The sequence below is a fragment of the Ambystoma mexicanum genome, chromosome 2p (assembly GCF_040938575.1).
Source record: "Ambystoma mexicanum isolate Mex_15411 chromosome 2p, UKY_AmexF1_1, whole genome shotgun sequence".
Classification (NCBI taxonomy): Eukaryota; Metazoa; Chordata; class Amphibia; order Caudata; family Ambystomatidae; genus Ambystoma; species Ambystoma mexicanum.
The window spans coordinates 1,136,080,312-1,136,100,537 of record NC_090923.1 but is presented as its reverse complement, the minus strand read 5'-3'; the positions used below and the strand labels follow the sequence as shown (position 1 = coordinate 1,136,100,537).

General features: G+C 50.5%; 1 protein-coding gene across 1 annotated transcript in view; it reads left to right on the top strand.

Annotated features, from left to right (window-relative positions):
* The window catches only part of HNRNPUL2 (heterogeneous nuclear ribonucleoprotein U like 2), a 225,324-nt gene that overhangs the window by 162,349 nt on the left and 42,749 nt on the right, over nt 1–20,226 (top strand). The window contains exon 10 of the mRNA XM_069645200.1: nt 13,015–13,183. Within this exon, the coding sequence (XP_069501301.1) occupies nt 13,015–13,183 (169 nt within the window). The remainder of the gene's footprint in view (nt 1–13,014; nt 13,184–20,226) is intronic.

The window sequence follows — 20,226 nt, the reverse complement described above, 5'->3', positions numbered from 1 at the left end:
AGAAGCCCCTTCAAAGACGACTTCTTCCTTTTGAGTTGGTGGGACCAATCAACTCATAAGACACCTGGATACCATTCTCGGTGCTGGCTAGGATCAACCAGGGAGAAGGACACCAACTTGTGTGCTTGGAGAACAGCAACCGGAATCGAAGATTTGCCAATTTGCCAGCTTTGTGATCCGTCCCCGTGCAGTGCAGGAGTCCCCCCAACGTCCTCCCTCTTATCCCCACGACTGAGGCTCAGGAACAGCGAGATCTGCAGGAGCTGCCAGGAACAGAAGTCATCAGCTGCATCTTTTTCTTCAATATAAGTTACTGTGAAAAACCCGACCGAGAGAACTTGCCTCTCACCGCGAAATTTTGTGGAACTTTGGCAACTTGCAGGCCTAGTCAGCTTGTGACCCGACATACGAACCTTTCTTCCCTGAACTACTTCTAAGAACTGTGGCAAAGACTTATCCGTTTTAAATACCAGAACTGTTTTTACTTGTACAAGACACTAGCCCAAAGTATTTACTTTGGCCTATCTATTGCATTGAATCAACTCCTCTGGTGAACAAACTATTTGCACTGTTTTAAAGTAACTGTACTATTCGTTTTATCAACTTATGCCTTTTTGCTCCGACTTCAAGGGAGCTCAACTGCTTAGTAATCAGTATTGTAGTATGTTTGTGTGATATTGGTTGCCTCCTTTAGTGAATGCTTTCTAAATGATTGTGTAATACATTGTTTTACCAAGAAACCTTTAGCATAAGTGTCTATCTGAATACTTGTCCTGGTAGACCTTTGTTTAACACCCTTACAAGCTCACATTCCCTCTTGAAATATGCCTGGCTGCTCAGCTCGCTACCAGAAACTGTGTGGTACAGACTTATACCAAAGGTTGGTTTTGCTTACACCTGTAGTCCTAGTTGTATGTAGTGGTCCCAGAGGGCACTGCATACACACTTTGCCTAACAATGATGCCTATGGAGTTTGTCAGACTCCAAAGTCAAAAGAAGTCCAAATCACAGAAAAATACATGCGTGGGAAAAAGGTCTCCCTCTCTTCAGGGTAAAAATTAAAAGGCCTAAAGTCCAGGAAACATAGTTGGGGTGTGTGATGCTGGAAATGCTTTGGAGGGACAGGGCCTCCCTGACCTTGTCCTGTAGTCCTTTTTTTATTTGTGTTCTGTATTGTTTTCTGCCCAGGAGTCGAGACTCTTGGCAGTGCAGCTCTTCCTGTTTTTGCTTTGGTGTACAGACCCATGGGATACCCTTATGGCACCCATGGGTGGGGATAAAACACTGTGCCCTTAGTGTATATTTTTGGGCACATGTGTGGCCCACAGAGCAGGTTATGGGCTGGTGGTAGCGCCATGCTGAATTTTACAGGTGCTCCGAGTATCCTCATTTTGGGGATCCCCAGGCCCTGCCATTGGAATCAGTTGATTCCTGATAGGAAACAAGATGGCCCCTGTGGCCTCTTGCTTCCTATTGCCTGTTACCTTGTTTTCCCAAAGTCCTGGGAAGCCCGGACTCTGTCCCTTCCCCCTGACTGGCTGTTTGGTGGAAGTTCCATAAATGGTATTGTAGTGAAGTCCAGGCCAGGCTGGCTGGAGCCTTCCCAGTGACTTGTGGGTACACCCTGTGGGTGGAAGTAGGTGAATGGAGCGTGTGACCAATATGCACTTCTTGTTGTGGATGTTTGGTTTCTGGTATGAAACACAATGACTGAGCCAGCCTTGCCCGAAACTGGTATGAATGCAGTGTGTAGTCTTGAATGGTTGGGTACTTGTCCCAATACACATTCCTTGTTGCGAGTGTCTTGAGCGGGAGGAGAATGGCCTGAATGCACTGTATACCTGATTGACTACTGAATGCCCTTCTGAGTGATTGGTTGCCTGAGTGTGACCCAGCGGAATGAATGGGAGATCAACTAGTATATCTGAGAGCCTCTCACTGCTAGAATTTGTTCAGTAGCTGAAGTTGAAGCTGACGCTTGATCTCGACAACCAAGCTCGAAGAAGGTAGACTGCTGTCTCCCTTCGACGAAAGCCATCGAGACTGATCCAAGAGAGGACCTGGTGAGGTGCCCTCTTCCTGAGCTCCGAGGGACCATCGAGCACTGCTAACTTTTGCCGAAGCTCACTGGAAGTCAGATCCTCAACAGGCTGCCGACCGGAGAAGGGGGCCGCGAGGAGAATGAAGATAAGCAGTGGACATTCCGTCCACTGTTGTCAACCAGGGTTTGCAGGGTTGCTATAACCGCTGGAGGCCCGTCAAAGCAGTGTTGCCCAGAAGCGGGGACCGCTTGACGCCGTGCCATCGGCGGCCGGAGCCACAACGCTCCATTGATTAAGACATTTGATTCCCGGACGTGCCCGGCCGCACCGCCGACCGCCTTATCCTGCTGGAGAAGGCCAGGCCGTCGACGCGCAGTGGAGCATCTGCCGGTGGGTTTCCTGCCACCCAAAGACCATAGAGACACCGGACGACTCGACGCCGTTGCTGGGCCGAAGTTCTTCAAACTTTGCGGTCCTGACCCATCAACATCGAGGTGCCCCACACGCCTCTCCCTGGCAGGACGTCGTCGACGACGAGCATCGCAAGTACAGAAGCTGCTGCCTAAATGCCACTGGACTTCCATCGAGGATTCTTAACGCTGAGTTCGCTTTCTTCGAGGCCCATTCACGATCCGTGGCTCCTGCTTTAAAGGCAGTCTCTCAAGAAGGAACCCTCGATGCTTCCTCGAGGACCTCTACTCTTCCAGATACATTGCGATGGTAGAAAGCAACATTTTAGAAGGGAATAAGAATCATTCAACAATATATGGACTGGGCTTCTGGTACACCTTTATTTTACAGGTCGCCCAGGTTGGGGGGGCGGGAGGGATCTCCACACAGAACTGTCTAGTGGTAGGAGCCCAGTATTCTGCCATTTGTTCTAACCAACTGCTTTCCTCCTGTCTTTTGTGGGTTACCTTTATTAATTGATTTGTGTGACATTTGACCAGAGTATAGTTGATGCCCTTTAATGAAATCTGATAATTGTGATACCACTTAGAACTATATTTCTGATGTTTGTTAATCTGCTTAGAATCACATGCTGTGCATAGGTCCGACATCCAGTGGTCACTGCGGAGTATTGCATTTTGTTTTTCGTAGTCGAAAAGGGGACGTCGACAAGGCGTGTCTGTAACACTATCCCTATAGTGACGTGCATTGTACCCACAATCCCTCACGCGTCGAGGTCCCTCAGATTGTTTTTTTCCGCCCAGTTTCTGGTCGCCTTTCGCGGAGCTCCTAGAGAGACATTGCTAATACTTGCCACGGACCTCGGTCCTTTGTTATACTTAATATATTATTAACGATCCCTCCCCTCGACGTTAGCTGTGAAGCTGTTTCTCCGCCGAACAGATTTTCGACGGAGAGGAAGAGCGGAGGAGATCCTTCGGCGCTGCCGAACACGTGGCCTGGCCTCGACGGCCAACATACAGTAGGGAGAGTGGGGGTTCGAACTTTTATCTTCTCTTTGAGAATGTCTTTCTTTCTCCCCTTTCTTTCCCTTGGGGTTGTTATCGCCAGCTATTATTGCCTCAGCTATGGAGAGGACACCTTATAAGTTCTGCCCACGCTGCAGGGGCAAATATACTTGGAAGGATAAGCACAAGCTCTGTAATCGTTGCTTGCCCCTCGATCACAAAGAGGACAGCTGCGCAGCCTGCAAGCTCTTGAAACCTAGAACCCTTAAAGAACGAAGGGTTAAAAGGTGGGCGGACTACGCGATGTCGAAGTCAGTTTCCTCACCGGCTGCCGCTGTTACTGAAATTGACGAGGAGGGCGATAACTCGACGTCTGTTACGGAAGTCATGAACCCCCAGAAGGAGCGTTCCCGCTCCTCGACGTCCGTCCCCGGCCCCGACGGGCTCGGCTCACGCCCTGCTTATGGGGATGAACACCCCGGCGACAAGGACGCACATAAACCCCATAAGGCTAAACATACAACCCACGGCTCTTCTTCGTCGAGAACGAAGGATCCATCAGCGCCGAAGGGGACGCAGGGCACTCCGGCGTCTACACAAAGTGAGTTCTTGTGATTATGTATATAACCTTGAACCTTAATTAAATAAATACTGTGTTTCCACTATTACAGTGTGTGGACATTCCTTTGTGGGTGCTTGGACTACACTGTACTTAAGAACCAGCCTGCATCTCCTCTTGGGAAGCTAGGCCTTGTTTGCTCGACTACGTTACCAATAATGGAGAATCTTGGCTGAGGTCCTCTGTGCCTCTCCTCTGCCATATAGAGAGCAGGAGTACAGACTCCCCCCTCCAGTCTTTACAGGACACCAGAAGCAAGGAAAGTCCATCTCGACATCCAGGAACCGCAGTGTTGCTATTTGCGGTAGATGCAAGGAGCTGAAACACTGAACAGCCACTGAAAGTGAAGTTTACCGTTGCGAGTTTTGACCACCCGAGTGCATTTTAGGAATCCCCCGACGTCATCCCTCTTGTCCCCACGACTGAGGCCCAGGAACAGTAAGAGCTGGACAGGAACAAGTCATCTGCTGCATCTTTTTTTCATTTCTAAGGTACTGTAAAACAAGTCTAAGAGAAGTTACCTCTTACTGTAGAGTTGCTTGAAACCTCTACAACTTGCAAGTCTGATCAGCGTGTGGCCCTACATTTGATTCTTCTTATCAAAGACTCCTAAGAACTTGTGCAAAGACTTTTCCATTTACTTACTAGAAGTGCTTGATCCTATAAAAGACTTTTGCCCATTGACTTTGGCTTAGCCTATTGAATTGTATGACTCTTCTTGGAGGATCCAAAAGTATTTGCCTGCTTAAGAATATTTGTGGTCTCTTGTGTTCTATAATCTTTGCCTTTTACCAACTTTTAAAGAGTGTTCTGAATGCCAAAAGTAAGATATTAATGTCCTCAGCAACGTAGTTATTGAAGTCACCTGTGGGTGTAGGTTGTGTGGGCCATGAAACTCACAGGAGTGTAAAGTATGGAAGTGTATTTGTGTTACTATTCTATTGGTCCCTTCTGAAGAAGGCTTTATAACTGACTGATGAATAAATTAATAATTGTTTATGCAAGAAACCTGGCGTGTAAGAGTTTATTTGAATACCCGTAACTGTGAATCTTTGTAACTCCACTACAGCTCACATTTCCCCTCTTGAGATAAGCCTGGCTGCTCAACACGCTACCAAAACAGTGTAGTACGAGCTTATACCAAAGGTTGGGTTGCCTATACATGTAGTCAGAGTTGTGTGTAGCGGTCCCAGAGGGTACTGCATACAAACTTTGCCTAACGGGCGCACTTTTGTTGCCTTTGTTTTATAAAGGAGTGCGCAGTGTGGTGGAGCATCGGCACGGATCTCTGAATAACTATGCCGCCTTCCCAACCACTTCAAACTATTCTGTTAGTCGTGAACAACCCCCAATAGACAAGGCACCAGAAGGGGTGGAAAACGTCTGCACGTCTCACTTGCACAACCACCAGCAGCAAGGTATTTACAGTGATTACTATGTACGTGATCACCCTATTGGGGCTTACCTCACCTTTTCTCCACAAGAATCAGAGTGTATCTGAGGTCGGACCGAGCGCCGCACTATTCAGATTTTGTTTCCTTTGGCCGACTCGCAGCCCTTGCAAGGACTGCAGTAGCTCTGCAGGTCGCTCCGTGTTTTGATGCAGGCTATGAAAGGAAGCTCCACCTCCAAAAAAACAATAGCTAGTGAGGGAATACTGTTCACCAAAGACTACAGCATCTCTGCGTGATTGGCAGGGTCTACTACCTTTGAATTACTGTAAAGTAATCTGAAAGTAACTTATGGTTTTACTCCCCAAGAATAGGTGTCGCCTATACTAAATGTGTATGATATGGTGTGATTTACTTAGAAAATACTGTTGGTGTTATAAACAATGTCTATGCTTTAATCTGTGTACTTTAAAACCTAGTGTGTTTTTATAATTGTGGTGATCTATAATGTGATGGTACTTACTTACCCAAGAATCTTAGTTTGCTTGTATATAAAATAAACCCTTTATTTTGACAATACATATCGTCAGTGACCTCTTTGGACTATATGTATAATACTATTTCTCCAGCATGGGGTCTGGCATGGATTCACATGCTCATGAATATTCCCCGTCGTCAGGCTGGGAATCCTCGGTAAAGAAAAAACCAGTATCAGTTTTGTTTCTGATCTGTCTTTCGTAGCAATAACCAATCACTGGTCTCTGCGTCATACTGACCACAGCCAATGACTGCCCTCTACCTAAGCACCGCCTCTGGCAGCCATCTTCAGATTTTTACCGCACGTTCATGTGTTGGGATCCTCGTGCTATTGCTCTCGAGCGTTAGTGCTATTTTTTTCACGTTTTTTCTCAAAAACTTCGTTTTTCGGTCAAAAGAGCCTCAAGCTCCACCGACTCTCCATCCGATCAACGGGGACCCGTGTCGGATTCGTCTGCGCCCCTCAAGGGTGAAGATTTCGTCGAGCTACGCTTTTGGAGGATTCCAGAAGTTTCTCAGGCCCGGACATGGCCCACGAGAAGGGAAGCTCGACGCCCGGAAAGCTGTTCAGGATCTGCCCTGGATGCCAGCTGCAGAACGTCTTTAAGGAGGACGAACACTCCTTTTGTCTCTACTGCTTACATGAGGACAAGACGCACGTGGAGAAGGACTGTGCGTTTTGCGGCAACATGTCGGAGCGGACTATGAAGGACCGCCAACAACGTCTCACCAACTGGCTGGAAGGGAAGAGCCCGTCAGGCGAGAAGAAGAGGAAGAAATCCGAGCGGTCTTCTAAGACCTTTGAGGACGCCCCGGCGACGGGGGTCCAACACAAGGCCAAGCACCGCGAGTCCGCTGGCACCGGGAGCGCCGAACGGTCGGGCTCTACGGGCGCCAGGCAGGGCGCACCCTCCCCGGCACCTTCAGCCACGAGCCAACGCTCTGGGTCGGGTAAGAGGAAGGGCGAGCACCCGGCGAAGCTCCTGGAGAGGCCCCAGTCGAGCTCGAAGGCCCCATCGGAGGGGGAGCGAGGCAGTGTCCCCCCCCCTCAAGGATAAGGCGGTGAGCGCACCTAAGGTGGTGAAGGCCTTACTCCATCCGGCCAAGCCCTCTATCGATACTGTCGCGGCGGCCCTGGCTCAGCCTGTGGAGGCTACACCAGTGGTGGCGACCTCGGGGCTCAGTCTCCCTGCCACCTCGGAGGGAGTCCTCTTTTGTGCCCATCGATAGGACCCCCGTGAAACCCCCGGCGGGGAAGAAAAAGGGGGGGCAGGGCGTCGTCGTAGATTCGGCCTCAACCTCAGAGGAAGAGCTGATCGAGGTCTTAAGCCACGGCCTTGGCGTGGAAGAAGACCGGCCCGTCGGGATGGATCCCGACGCAGGTGACGACATCGTCGAGGGTACCGACGGGGCCCCTGATCGCCCGTCGGATTCCCCTCTGCCAGCGCCGCAAGACAACTCGGCGGCCATTTTGTTGGCTATACAGTCCTTATGTTCAGAGATAAGGACGAGACTACCGTTGCCGACGGAGGAACCTCTCCCGTCGGGGGATCCTGAACCGGGACCTTCTGGCGCTCCCCCGCCCAAGAAAAGGAGGATTCACCCTCCACCTCCTTTTCAGCCGTCGCGCCCCGTCCAGCCCTCCTCCCCGTCCACCCGAGGGGATGATACGGGGACTGACACGGCAGCGACGGGTACGGACGACGAGGTATACGACGAGGATCTACCGTCGTCACCTCCCACCAGGGCTTCTCCGCCCGACGAGGTTGGGTCGTTCCACTCCATGATCGCCAGGGCATCCGAGCTTTTCCAACTCTGCCCTGAGGAGAAGAAAAAGGAAGGATTCCTTTATCAACGGCGCGAGGCCAAGAGGAAGACGGTCCTCGCGGTGCCTCTACTGGACGACATTTGGGATGAGGGCCTCGCCCTCCTCAAGAACCCTTCCACGACGCCAGCTAGAAGAGACCGGTACGAGAAGAAGTACCGGGTCCCGGACGCGGCCCCCCCTGTGCCTCCGGGCGCAGCCTACCCCGGACTCCGTCGTCTCCGCGGCGGCCAGGAAGAAAGTTGGGGGGGGTGCGGCCTCCACATTGACTTCCCCACCGGACGGCGAGGGAAAGAAATGGGACGCAGGGTCATCTCGTCGGCAGCGACGACGATTAAAGCGGCCGACGCATTGGCTATCGTGGCCCGCTACGACAGGGAGCTATGGTACAAACTGGCTCCCCTGCTGGACTTCCTACCGGACGACAAGAGGGCGGATGCCCTGGAGATCCTACAGGAAGGCGAGGTGGCGTCGGACCACGCCATCACTATTGCGACGGACATCGCCGACACTGGGTTTCGCCAGTTGGGCAACGGCGTGTGCCTTAGGCGGCGTGGATGGCTCAAGGCTACGGACTTCCGTCAAGACGTACAGACCAGAGTCCTGGACATGCCGTTCGATGGGAACAACCTGTTTGGGGAAAACAGTGGACGATTCCCTCCAGGCCATTAAAGCGGGCACTGAGACGGCCCGGGCCCTTGGGGTTCTGCAGCAACGACCGACGCCCTTTTGGAGCAGCGGAGGCAAGGGTGCCTCCAAAGGTTCCGGCGGCGGTTTCTCCACCTACCTTCAAGCGGCCCGCTCGTCTCAGGAGGCCTACAGAGGACGAGGCAAGTCCGACGGACCCCGCCGTCGTTGCCAAGGAGGTCAAGGCGGCAAAGCCTCGTCGAAACAGGATTGAACCGGCCGTGGGGTCGGGCCCCCACCGAAGCACCCCGGTGGGAGGCCGGCTGGCGAGCTTCGTCAGCGTGTGGGAGTCCATCTCCACCGATCGTTGAGTGCTGGACGCCTTAGCCCGGGGCCACGCGCTCGAGTTTCAAAGAAGGTGCCCGCGCGTCCGCCCCGTGGCCAGGAAAGAGCTTCACGTCCCTCAGCTTCTCCTGGAGGTAAAGGCGATGCTCAGGAAGGGCGTCATCGAACTCGTCCCAAAGAGGCTTCGGGGCTCCGGAGTTTACTCGAGATACTTCCTCGTGAAGAAGAAGACGGGAGGATGGTACCCCATCCTAGACCTGCGACGTCTGAACAAATTCATCAAGGCGCAGAAGTTCCGGATGGTCACCCTCCAGCACGTCCTGGGTCAGCAGGAGGAAGGAGACTTCCTGTCGTCGTTGGATTTGGAGGAGGCCTACTTCCATATTCCCATCCTAAAGGGGCACCGAAAATTCCTCAGGTTTGTGGTCCAAGGGCGTCACTACCAGTTCAAAGCCCTCCCCTTCGGACTACGGTCGGCACCCAGGGTATTTACCAAGTGCCTTGCACCGGTGGCGGCGCAGCTGCGCCGCGAGGGGATCTACGTCTACCCCTACCTGGACGACTGGCTCATCCGAGCCAAGACGAGGGAGCTCGCCGTGGAGCACACGGCAAGGACCGTCCAACTTCTCACGGACCAGGGATTCTCCGTGAACTACGCCAAGTCCCACCTGGTACCCGCGCAAAACACGCTGTTTCTGGGAGCGAAGCTCGACACAGTGTCCCTTCTGGCCTCCCCGTCGGAGGAAAGGACCAGGTCCATCCTGGGCAAGGTACAGCGGATCTTGGTTTCCGACGCGGCCAAGGTGAGGTCCATCAAGTCCCTCCTCGGAATGATGTCTTCTTGCATCTACCTCATTCCCATGTGCAGGCTCCGGATGCGCCCGTTGCAGGAGTTCCTGGACGCGCGCTGGATCCAAACGACGGGCGGCTTCGAGGAGAGGATCACACTCGACGAGAGTTTCCGCCGAGCGGTCCGGTGGTGGGGCACCCGCGCGCATCTGACGGCGGGCATGGACTTCCAGACCCCAGACCACCAGGAGACAGTGACCACGGATGCCTCCCTGGAAGGGTGGGGAGCGCACACCGAAAATCTGCACGCGAGAGGCCTTTGGCTCCCGACGGAGAAGTCCCTCCATATCAACGTCCTGGAGCTCCGTGCAGTGTTCTGGGCCCTCAGGTCCTTCCTTCCGTCCCTCAAGGGCAAGGTGGTGAGGATCTTCACCGACAACACCACCACCATGTTTTACATTAGGAAACAGGGCGGAACCAGGTCCCCAGCACTGTCCAAGGAGGCGCAGGACCTGTGGCATTGGGCCGTCGCCCAAAGGATGTTTCTGGTGCCGTTTCATCTGGCAGGGATAAAAAACACCATCGCCGACTCACTCAGCAGGGAGCTGCGCTCGTGCCACGAGTGGGAACTACGGCAGGATCTAGTGGATCGCCTCTTCCGACGGTGGGGCACACCCCAGATCGACCTGTTCGCGACGGCGACGAACTCCAAGTGTCGGAGGTTCGCCAGCAGGTTTCCCCAGGCGAGGAGCATGGGCGATGCTTTCTCGTTCCCCTGGGAGGGCCTGTTCCTCTACGCGTTCCCTCCTTTGCCACTGCTAATCCGGCTCGTCAACCAGCTCAAGAGGTCACGGTGCAGGATGATCCTCGTCGCACCTGCGTGGCCGAGGCAGATATGGTTCCCGGACCTTCTGGACTTATCAGCGTCCCCGCCAATCAAGCTGCCGGTGGACGCGGATCTACTCTCAGGGAAGGAGGCGCCATCCTCCACCACGACCCGATATCGCTGAACTTGCAGGCCTGGCTCCTGCAGCGCTAGAGTTTGGAGGATACGACATACCGGCCGACTGCAGAGAGGTTCTTGCAAAGGCCAGGGCATCCTCGACTCTTAAATGCTACGGACACAAATGGAAGAGGTTCTCTGTCTGGTGCCACGCACAGAAGATTAACCCTCTACGGATTACGGCTCCCCAGGTACTGCCGTACCTGCTGACGCTGGCCAAAGCTGGTCTGGCACACGCGTCCATCAAGATTCAACTTGCTGCGATCTCCCGATACACCAGAACCACGGGCCGGACGTCCTTGTGGTCTCATCGTCTGGTGAAAGAGTTCATGAAGGGACTGTTCAGATCGTTCCCGCCGGTGAATGCTCCGGCCCCGGCGTGGGAGCTCAACGTGGTGCTGACCAAGCTCATGGGACCTCCGTTCGAGCCTCTGCACTCGGCCCCGTTGAAGTTTCTGTCGTGGAAAACAGCGTTTCTTGTGGCCATTACCTCCGCACGACGGGTGGGAGAGATCCAGGCCCTTTCCTGCAAGGCCCTGTACTTGACTTTTCACGACACGAGGGTAGTGCTCAGGACGCACCCCTCCTTCATGCCCAAGGTGCCGTCGGACTTCCATCTCAACGAACCCTTTGTGTTGCCTGTGTTCTTCCCGTCGCCTTCGTCGCCGGCTGAGAGGACTTTGCACTCGCTGGATGTGGCTAGAGCGCTGAAGTTCTACGTGGACCGCACGAAGTGTTTTCGGAAGACGTCACAACTCTTTGTGAATTTTGGACCTGTCAATCAGGGGAAGGCTCTCTCGAAGGCTTCCATTTCCAGATGGCTCTCCGGCTGTATCATGTACGGTCATCGGTTGGCAAACCGACCGCTGCCTGGCCGTCCGAGAGCCCATTCCACCAGAGCTATCGCAGCCACCACGGCGTTCCTTTCTGGTGTGCCCCTGCTGGACATATGCAGGGCTGCTACGTGGAGGTCGACGCACACCTTCACGAAATTCTACTGCGTCGATCGGGATTCCAGGGAGGAGTCCAGAGTCGGCCAAGCAGTGCTGCGCAACCTGTTCGCCTGAGGTGAGCCTGGTGAGGAGGTAAGGTGCTTAATGTTGGGTTTGATGTAATGCTTAATGTTGAGCCTTTGCCACCTCCCGTGGTTGTGCATGTGTGTACTGCTATGTATTCTTTATTCATGAGCATGTGAATCCATGCCAGACCCCATGCTGGAGAAGGAACAAGTTACTTACCTGTAACTGTTGTTCTCCAGCATGGGTCTGGCATGGATTCACATGCGAACCCTCCCGCCTACCCCTCTGCGGCTCTTCACTTGGTCATACTGCCACTTCACGTGCTTCCAAATCTGAAGATGGCTGCCAGAGGCGGTGCTTAGGTAGAGGGCAGTCATTGGCTGTGGTCAGTATGACGCAGAGACCAGTGATTGGTTATTGCTACGAAAGACAGATCAGAAACGAAACTGATACTGGTTTTTTCTTTACCGAGGATTCCCAGCCTGACGACGGGGAATATTCATGAGCATGTGAATCCATGCCAGACCCATGCTGGAGAACAACAGTTACAGGTAAGTAACTTGTTCCTTCTTTGTACTGATTCTACAGCCGTCCCTCCTAAGATAAGCCTTGCTGCTCGGTCTACGGTACCCTGAACTCAGGTGGTACAGCCTTATACTAGAAGTGGAGTCTTGTACTGTCTCAGTTGAATGGTTTTACTAAGCCCTTAGTTGGACCTCAGAAAACTGTCCTAACACGCCACCCGTTTGTCTTAACTGCATTGTTACGGTAACCGAAAAGTCATTACATAAAGTTGGAAGTATACCAAGTAGCCTAACTGCACTTCGCCTTAATGTGATGTGTACAATTCTAAAAATACAAGAATTTACAAATAGTCTCACAGTACTGACCGGTTTGAGACTAGTCAGGTTCCCCATGATAATGAGCAAAGCAGGCAAGGGAAGTAAAGCGGAGTGCTTTACTGGCAACCTAAAAGTCAGGACAGGGTCACAAAGATTAGGGTTCCATAGGAATTGATAGAGGGAAAGGTGTAGAAAGAAAATCTTTCCTAACCCCATCAAACAAGCAGATGGCTACTACAATCTTATTCAGAATTGCTGTTTTCATGTCTGCAATTCCAAATGAGGAGGTATGAGAAGGGAATAAGAATAATGGAATTAACCTGAAGGTAATATGTAATAATTCCCGTCCTGGAGATTTAATAGTCACAGCATGTGCATATTGTAAAAGATATGAGTTCTGGAAAATTGTAGTTAACTTCAAAAGTACCCTTTTTCACTTTACGGTGGTGGACAGCCAGTTTTCTTTTTCTAATTGAGGTTTTTGAGCCCAATCCGTTTCTACCATTCTGTATGCGTTTTTGCACGTAGGTAGGTTTTAACACTCTATTTTCTTGCAGTGCACTGTGTATAATTCTGCTCAGCGAAGGAAACTGCATGCCTTTAAGGGCTTCTCCAGAAAGGCTGTAGTAGTTGTGCCGAGTGATGAGGACCTGAAGAAGAGGCAAGAGCTGCGGCGGCAGGAGGAGGGTGATGAGCTCCCTGAACACGTGCTCTTAGAGATGAAAGGTAACCCTGTATTTGAATGTCCCTGCAATTAGCAACTTTGAATTCTTAAGTTGCAGAAAACTGTTTCCTATAAACTTGCCTCATCCTGGTTGGGACAAACGAACCTCACTACTTCTTTATATTTGTATTTGTATAGCGCAAACCAGGCCCGGAGGCTACCGGGTGCATATCTTAGCAACAGTGGTTACATAATATTACGACATTTCAGGTTACATTTAAATTGACATAGTAATCAAACACATTGGTAGTTTGTACAGAGATGCATATGTAATCAAGTATTCAGAGTGCAGCTTGGTCATCAGATGTGACTAGCCAATGTTTGGCTTTGTGTTTGAAAAGATTCAGAGAAGGAAGGTTTCTGATGGTAGGGGGGGACAGAGTTCCACAATTTGGCTGCTAAAACTGGGAAGCTGGATCCACCAGCTGTTTGGAGCTTGTATCTAGGGATCATTAGGCTCTGGTTGAGGGTAGATCTTAGAGATCGAGATGGGGGTATACTGCGTGAACCGTGAGGAGAGGTAGATGGGGGCCAGGTTATTCATGCATTTGTAGGTCAGGGCAAGCGATTTTAGAGAGATCTTTTGGGTGACTGACAGCCAGTGAAGGTTCTTCCTGGTTTCCGAGATGTGGGCTGATCTCGGGATATTAAGGGCTGCTCTGATGGCGTTGTTTTGTATGACCTGGAGTTTGTCTAAGTTGCCTTGATTAGTGCCTTGGTACAGTGCATTACAGTAGTCCAGTTTGGACATGACCAAAGTCCTGGCAAGGATAGTACAGTTATGATTGGAAAGCAAAGGGCGGCATGCTGTGATCAGCTTGCAGGTGTAAGCAGCGGCGGCCGCAACTGCATTCGTTTGTCTGTGGAGGGAGAGAGTGGAATCGAGGTAGATTCCGAGCGTTTTGGTGTCTTTGGAAACTTTTATGGAGTTTCCGTCGATATTAAAGGAGCTGAACAATGGGTTCAGCTTGTGAAGTCTTTGCTGTGTGCCTAGGATGAGGAGCTCTGTCTTGTCGGCATTGAGACAAAGCTCATGTTGAGCCATCCAGGTTTGGATGACGAAGTATGTCATTTAAGGATTTCGAGTCTACCGTGTAATCGCCCGTGGTGGGGATGAGTATCTGGGTGTCATCGGCATAGTTAATGTAAGTGACACCCAGATAGTCAAGCACGTCAAACAGGGGTTTAGTGAAAACATTGTAGAGGGTAGGGGATACGCACAATCCTTGGGGGACCCCGCAAGGGACTGGCGCAGGGTCGGCAGAGGCGGTAGGGGAGGATATGTCTGTTATCCAGGAAGGATTGAATCCAGTTAGTGGCCTTGTCGGCGAAGTGGGCGGCCGTTTTCATGTGGTGAGGATTTGGTGGTTGACCAAATCGAAGGCTCCAGATAAGTCTAAGAGTAATAGCAAGGCTAGTTTGCCTTTAAAGTCCTCAATTTGGGTTTTGAGATCTAGGAGGGCTGTCTCCGTACCGTGCTTAGGTCTGAAGCCGGATTGTCTCGTGCCTAGTAGATTGTTTGTTTCCCGGTAGTTCTGTATCTGAAGATACGCTGCTCTATCTGAGATTTTTAGCAGAAAAGGGACCGTCGTGATGGGCCTGTAGTTGGTTGGGACCTCCGGATCTAAGGTAGGTTTTTTAGGACGTTTAGGACGACCCATGCATCCTTCAAGTTGTTAGGGAAAACTCCCGATTGAAAGGAGGCATTGATGAACGTGGTAATAAAAGGTGCGAGGTCATGAGCCGATTCCGTAATGATCTGGGCTGGACATGCGTCCCCTTGGCAATTGGATGGTTTTAAGTTGCAGATGATTTTTTCAACCTCCAGGGCGGTGAGTGGAGCTGAATGGCACTGGGGAGTCTGGGGTGGTTATTTTAGGTGGCAGGGTATTGCTAGAAATAGGAGTGTGGAGGGAGTTTTGTTTGGCGTTGATTTTGGATTGCAAAGTGGTTATTTTGTTGAGAAGTGCGTTTTGTATATTATTGCACCAAGTGCTGTCTTTGGTGCACACGTCAGGGGCAGGTGAGGGGGATTCTAATTCTTTGAGAATTTTAAATAATTCTCTTGTGTTGGATTCTGCTTGGGATATGCGTGAATTCTATTCTTGAAGGATGGCTTCCTTATAGTTGAGAGAGGTGATCAGTAAGGAGGCTTTATTAGCTGAGCTGGGATGACTTTTCCAGAGGGCTTCGGCCTTGCGCTTTTCTTTGCGTAGAGCGTTAAGCTGCGGAGTGAACCAGGAGTTTAGGTGGGACTGTTTGGCTTTGCGAATTTTTAGAGGGGCTATGGTCTCAATGGCTTTGATCATCAGGCTGTTGAAGGCGTCTACTAAAACAGTGGGGTCCTTGTCCTTATGCTGCGAAGCGAAAGTGTTCAAGCAAGGGAGGATGAGAGGAAGCAGTTTCTCCCTGGTGATATCCTTTTAATTTCTGGTGGGTATAGCGGGGGCTATGGTAGGTGTGGGCTGGGGGTTGGTGGCTGGCAGGAGGAAGGTAATAACATGATGGTCAGACCAAGCGCAAGCAGCGTTGGAGATGACATTGGTATTACAATTTAGGTCAGCTAACCCGTCGAGCGTTCTGCCGTTATGTGTAGCATCACAAATGCGCTGCTGGAAGCCTAGGTTGGAAAGGGTAGTGTCAACTTCAGAGGCCATGTGGTCCTTGGGATCGGAAAGGCCGAGGTTGAAATCGCCTAATAGCAGTATCTGGGAGTTAGGCTTGGTATTAGCCGACATGGTGGAGGCGGCAACATCAATAAACAAGCCCAGTGGACCTGGAGGTCTGTATACAAGACGTAGTGTTGCTGTGTTGGTGGGAGAGAGGGAAAGTTTCACTGATAGTGATTCTGCAGAGCTGAATTGTGTGTTGTCTGCAGCTCTCATAGTGATCTTGTCCCTATGTATGAAAGCGGCGACTCCTCCTTTAGACAGGTTAGAGTGACGGTGATTTCTAATAATGGTATAGCCCTTGGGTAGGGATAAGGCGAGGAGTGGGCCAGAGGCATCATGTAGCCAGGTTTCGGTAATGGCTAAGAAGTCAAGGTTATGGGCAGTGATGAGGTCTGCGATATCAAGGGCATGGGCCATGAGGGATCTTGCATTAATAAGGGCTCCCTTTAGCGCTGAGGTAGGTGGGGTGGACGGGGCCTGGGTGCTGCGGGTAGGTTGGGTTGTGTAGGAGCGGAGTTATTGTGCTGAATACAGGGTGGTCTGGGCAGTCTAGATCCAAGTCTGCTATTCCTATGTTGTAGTGTACATGGGAGGTTTGGTGTAGGTTTGGTTGCAAAGTGCTTGAGCCACAAGGCTCGGTCGTTTAGGTAGGGATTCAATGGAGGGTCCGAGCAGTGGAGCATGGTGGATGGACGAGTGAGTTGGCGGTCGTGGTGTGTCTTAGGGATGCTGGCAGGGTAGCTGCTTGCAGTGAAGGATAGAGATCCTAAAATGACTATGTGGGTGAGGTAGAGGCTGGTTGAGGACATCGACTGCATGTCGTGACTAGTTGGTTCTCAAGTATCTTGAGGTGTGGTGGCAGGTGAGGAGTTGCAATTAATGTGGCAATGTCTCGGTACTTATCAGGCTACAGCAAAACAGGCATAGGCTGGATTTGGATTTGCTAATAAAGTGCAGAAATTGGCACTTTCAATCATGCTACAGCAAAACAGGTAAAAAAACATGTTGCTAATATGAGGCAAGAGTGGGCTGGATACTTATGCTAACGCAGTGCGAGAACCTGACGCAATGGATATTAATAAGGGTTGCGCATGAGTAGTGGTTGGTAGGTGGTTAAGTAGATACAGGTTAAGCATTATGTGGCAGTTCGTGAGCACAGCGGTGCAAGGGAGACCTCGGACTTGGCAATGTTAGGAGGTGCATGTTGTACTGCAGACAGAGGAAGGGGAAAGCAGCCCATTGTTAGGCAGAATTTTCATTTCTGTGCTAAAATCCTCCCACCTTAGAGACCAGCAGCTCTTGTTGCTGGACTGAGAACTTTTTAATTTTAACTCCTGAGTGAGTGGGACCTTTTTCTCCCTCTCATGTTTTACCTGACTTGGATTGTGTTTTCGCTGTTTTTTAAGTCTGACAAACTCCATAGGCATCTACGTTTTGTATATTGACGCACAGCACCTTCAGTGCAGTATCTATGGGAAATCCGTTGGGTTCCCCTTAAGGTTTGTTGGGCAGAATTGCATGCAGTACCCTCTGGGACCACCACACACAATTAGGACTACAGGTCTAAGCCAAACCAACATTTGGTATAAGTCTGTAGCACACAGTTTTTGGTAGCGAGCTGAGCAGCCAGGCTTACCTCAAGAGTGAATGTGAACAGTACAAGTCATTACACAGAGGACTTTTAATCAGTGTTTCAAATAGACACTTATACTCAAGGTTTCTTGGTAAAACACTTAATTTATTACACAATCATTTCACAGAAGGAGGCAATTTAAGATTATATACCAATGCACTCCAATACAAAGATTTTGAGAGAGTTTGAGCTCCCTTGAAATAGGAGCCAAATGGCAGTTACTTAGAAGTGAGCAAAAAGGCATAAGGTAAGTGGAATAGATCACATATACTTGTTAGACAGTGCAAATAGTTTCAGTTCACCAGAAGAGTTAAATTCAAGTCTATAGGCCTAGGCCAAAGTCATTGGGCTAGTGTTCTGGATAGGAAAGAGCAGTTCTGGTATCAAACTGTAAAAACTTTGCAAAAGTTCTCAGAAGTAGTTTAGGCGAAAAAGAATCATATGTTCGGTCACAAGCTGATTAGGCCTGCAAGTTGGGAAAGTTTCACAAACTTTCACAGCGAGAGTGGCGTTCTCTCAATCGGGTTGGCACAGTACCTTAGTATCAAGAAACAAATGGAGCTGAAGTTGTTTGCTCCTGGCAGTTCCTGCAGATCTCACTGTTCTGAGCCTCCGTCGTGGGGACAAGAGGGAGGACATGTTGGGGATAATTCTGTTTAGGCTGAATTTCCTAACCTAGTGAGTCCCCCAGCAGCTTTGCTGGATTGTTGGGGTTTATTTTTTTCTCCTGCCAAGAGTGAGACTCTTTTACCCTCACTCTTGGACATGATTTGAGTGTATTCCTTTGACTCTAGATGTGTTTAATGGGCTATGGGGTCTTTTACTCCATAGGGCTTCATGTGTTTTTGTGATGTGTTACACAGCACCCTCAGTGCAGTAACACAGGGGTGTCATAGTGACCCCCCAGTATAGACTCCATACCCTGGGACGGACTATTGTCTCCCAGGGCATGTAAAGTCACCATTGACTTTACTAGTCTTGAATTCTGAACAGAACCAGTACAAACCATCATAATGTGGACGTACTGGCCGGGGCAATTAGATTGCCCCGGGGTCTGTTAGTCGAGGGGGCACGTCTCCATCCCCCCTGATCGAGTTTTGGCTGGTGGCAGTGGATACTACTTTTTATATTCAACCGCGGATATTTCTCTATGGGATTTTCCCATTGTTCGAGGCTACTATCTTTATTTAATTACGATAGCCTCGAACATACCGCCGGTTTATTTAATTATTATTAATTCTCCGGTTGGTATTTTTTGCCAAAACTTCTCCACAGAAGCCCTCCAAAGTGGTGCCACTCTGTCTGGGGTACTTAGGATGGGTGGAGGGGGATTTAGGCACCCTGGACTGAGTTGCCTAGGCAACTCAAGTCGCACTCCGTCCTGATTGGCCCAAGTGGTGAGCCGGCCGGCTCACCACTTAGCATGTTTGAGTGACAGCTAGGCTGAGTGAATGGGGGTTTTCTGCATAAAAGCAGGGCTTTGGGGTCTGGAACTTCAGAAGTCGCCATAGGACCTAAGAATCCGACGAGGGAGATGCTGAGCCGACCTGCCACGACGATACCACCGGTGGAGCCCTGCTGGACCGTCTCACCACTTTTCCCAACGACAGAGGAGATCTCCCGCCGGAGAGTCTTCTTCCTTCGACTGGTGGGGATAACCAGTTTCACCGTCTTTTCGCCTTCCCGATGCATCTCGTGGCCGCCTTGCCTGTGCCAAGCACCCCGGCAACCGGAATACCACATTTTTTACCACGACCGCGAAAGAAAGGGTAATACCCTTAACCGGAAAACTCTGCGGCTGGTTTCTTCCCTGGCAGTGCAACGACCTTCATCTTTCCTCCAAGTCGAGATCTTCTCTTCCCCTGGATGACGCCGAGACTTGCACCTGCTGCCAGGAACTGCCACCGCTGGAGGATCCTTCCCACTTAACGTACCGTGTACCGCCTGGCTTCCCTTGCCACTGACTGTACGGGGTAGATTTAGCCCCCGGCTTTCGAACCTGCGTTAGCCTGGGACACCCTGGCTAAACTTTTCTGAGCCTCTCAACTCTTTTCGAACTCTCTGCAAGACTTTCAAAGCCTAGTGTAACTGTGATCTTGGGCGCATTTGTGCTCTGCTCTCTGAGTGGGCCCAGCCTATGGACTTTTGCTCACCAGTGACTTTTGCTCTTCTGCCTTGCTAAAAGTGTTCCTAAATCTTAGAGTGGTGTATCTTCACATATTCTGTCTTTTTCCCTCCCTTTTTCATGAACTTATTGGAGTGCCATCTATAGTTAAGCGCTCACCTCTGTCTGGAAATAAGTGGTGTTAACTAAGACTTGTCTGATAAGGAAATAAGGGTTGTATATATCACAATAGTAACTGTGTTTAGAGTGTTTTACAAATGAGAGTGCTGGAGTGTTTCAGTGTGTTTTTAAATAATTATATACTTTGATACCAAAGCTCTGGTCAGTGTTTGCTTGTGCTATTATATCTGAGTGCCTATTGTGTATACTTTGCATACTGCCTAACTCTTCTTGAGGGAAGTCTGACTGCTCAGCCACAGCTACCAGGTACATCTGGGTGGTACAGACTGCTACCAAGTGGGTTTACTGCTAACACCTGTAGTCCTAAATCTTTTGCAGTGTTCCCAAAGGGAACTGCACAGGTTTCTGCCTAACAGGACATTGGGGGACTCCTGCACTGCACGGGATTGTTGAAGAAAGCAAACACAATGGAGTCACTTCAGTTCCACTAGCTGT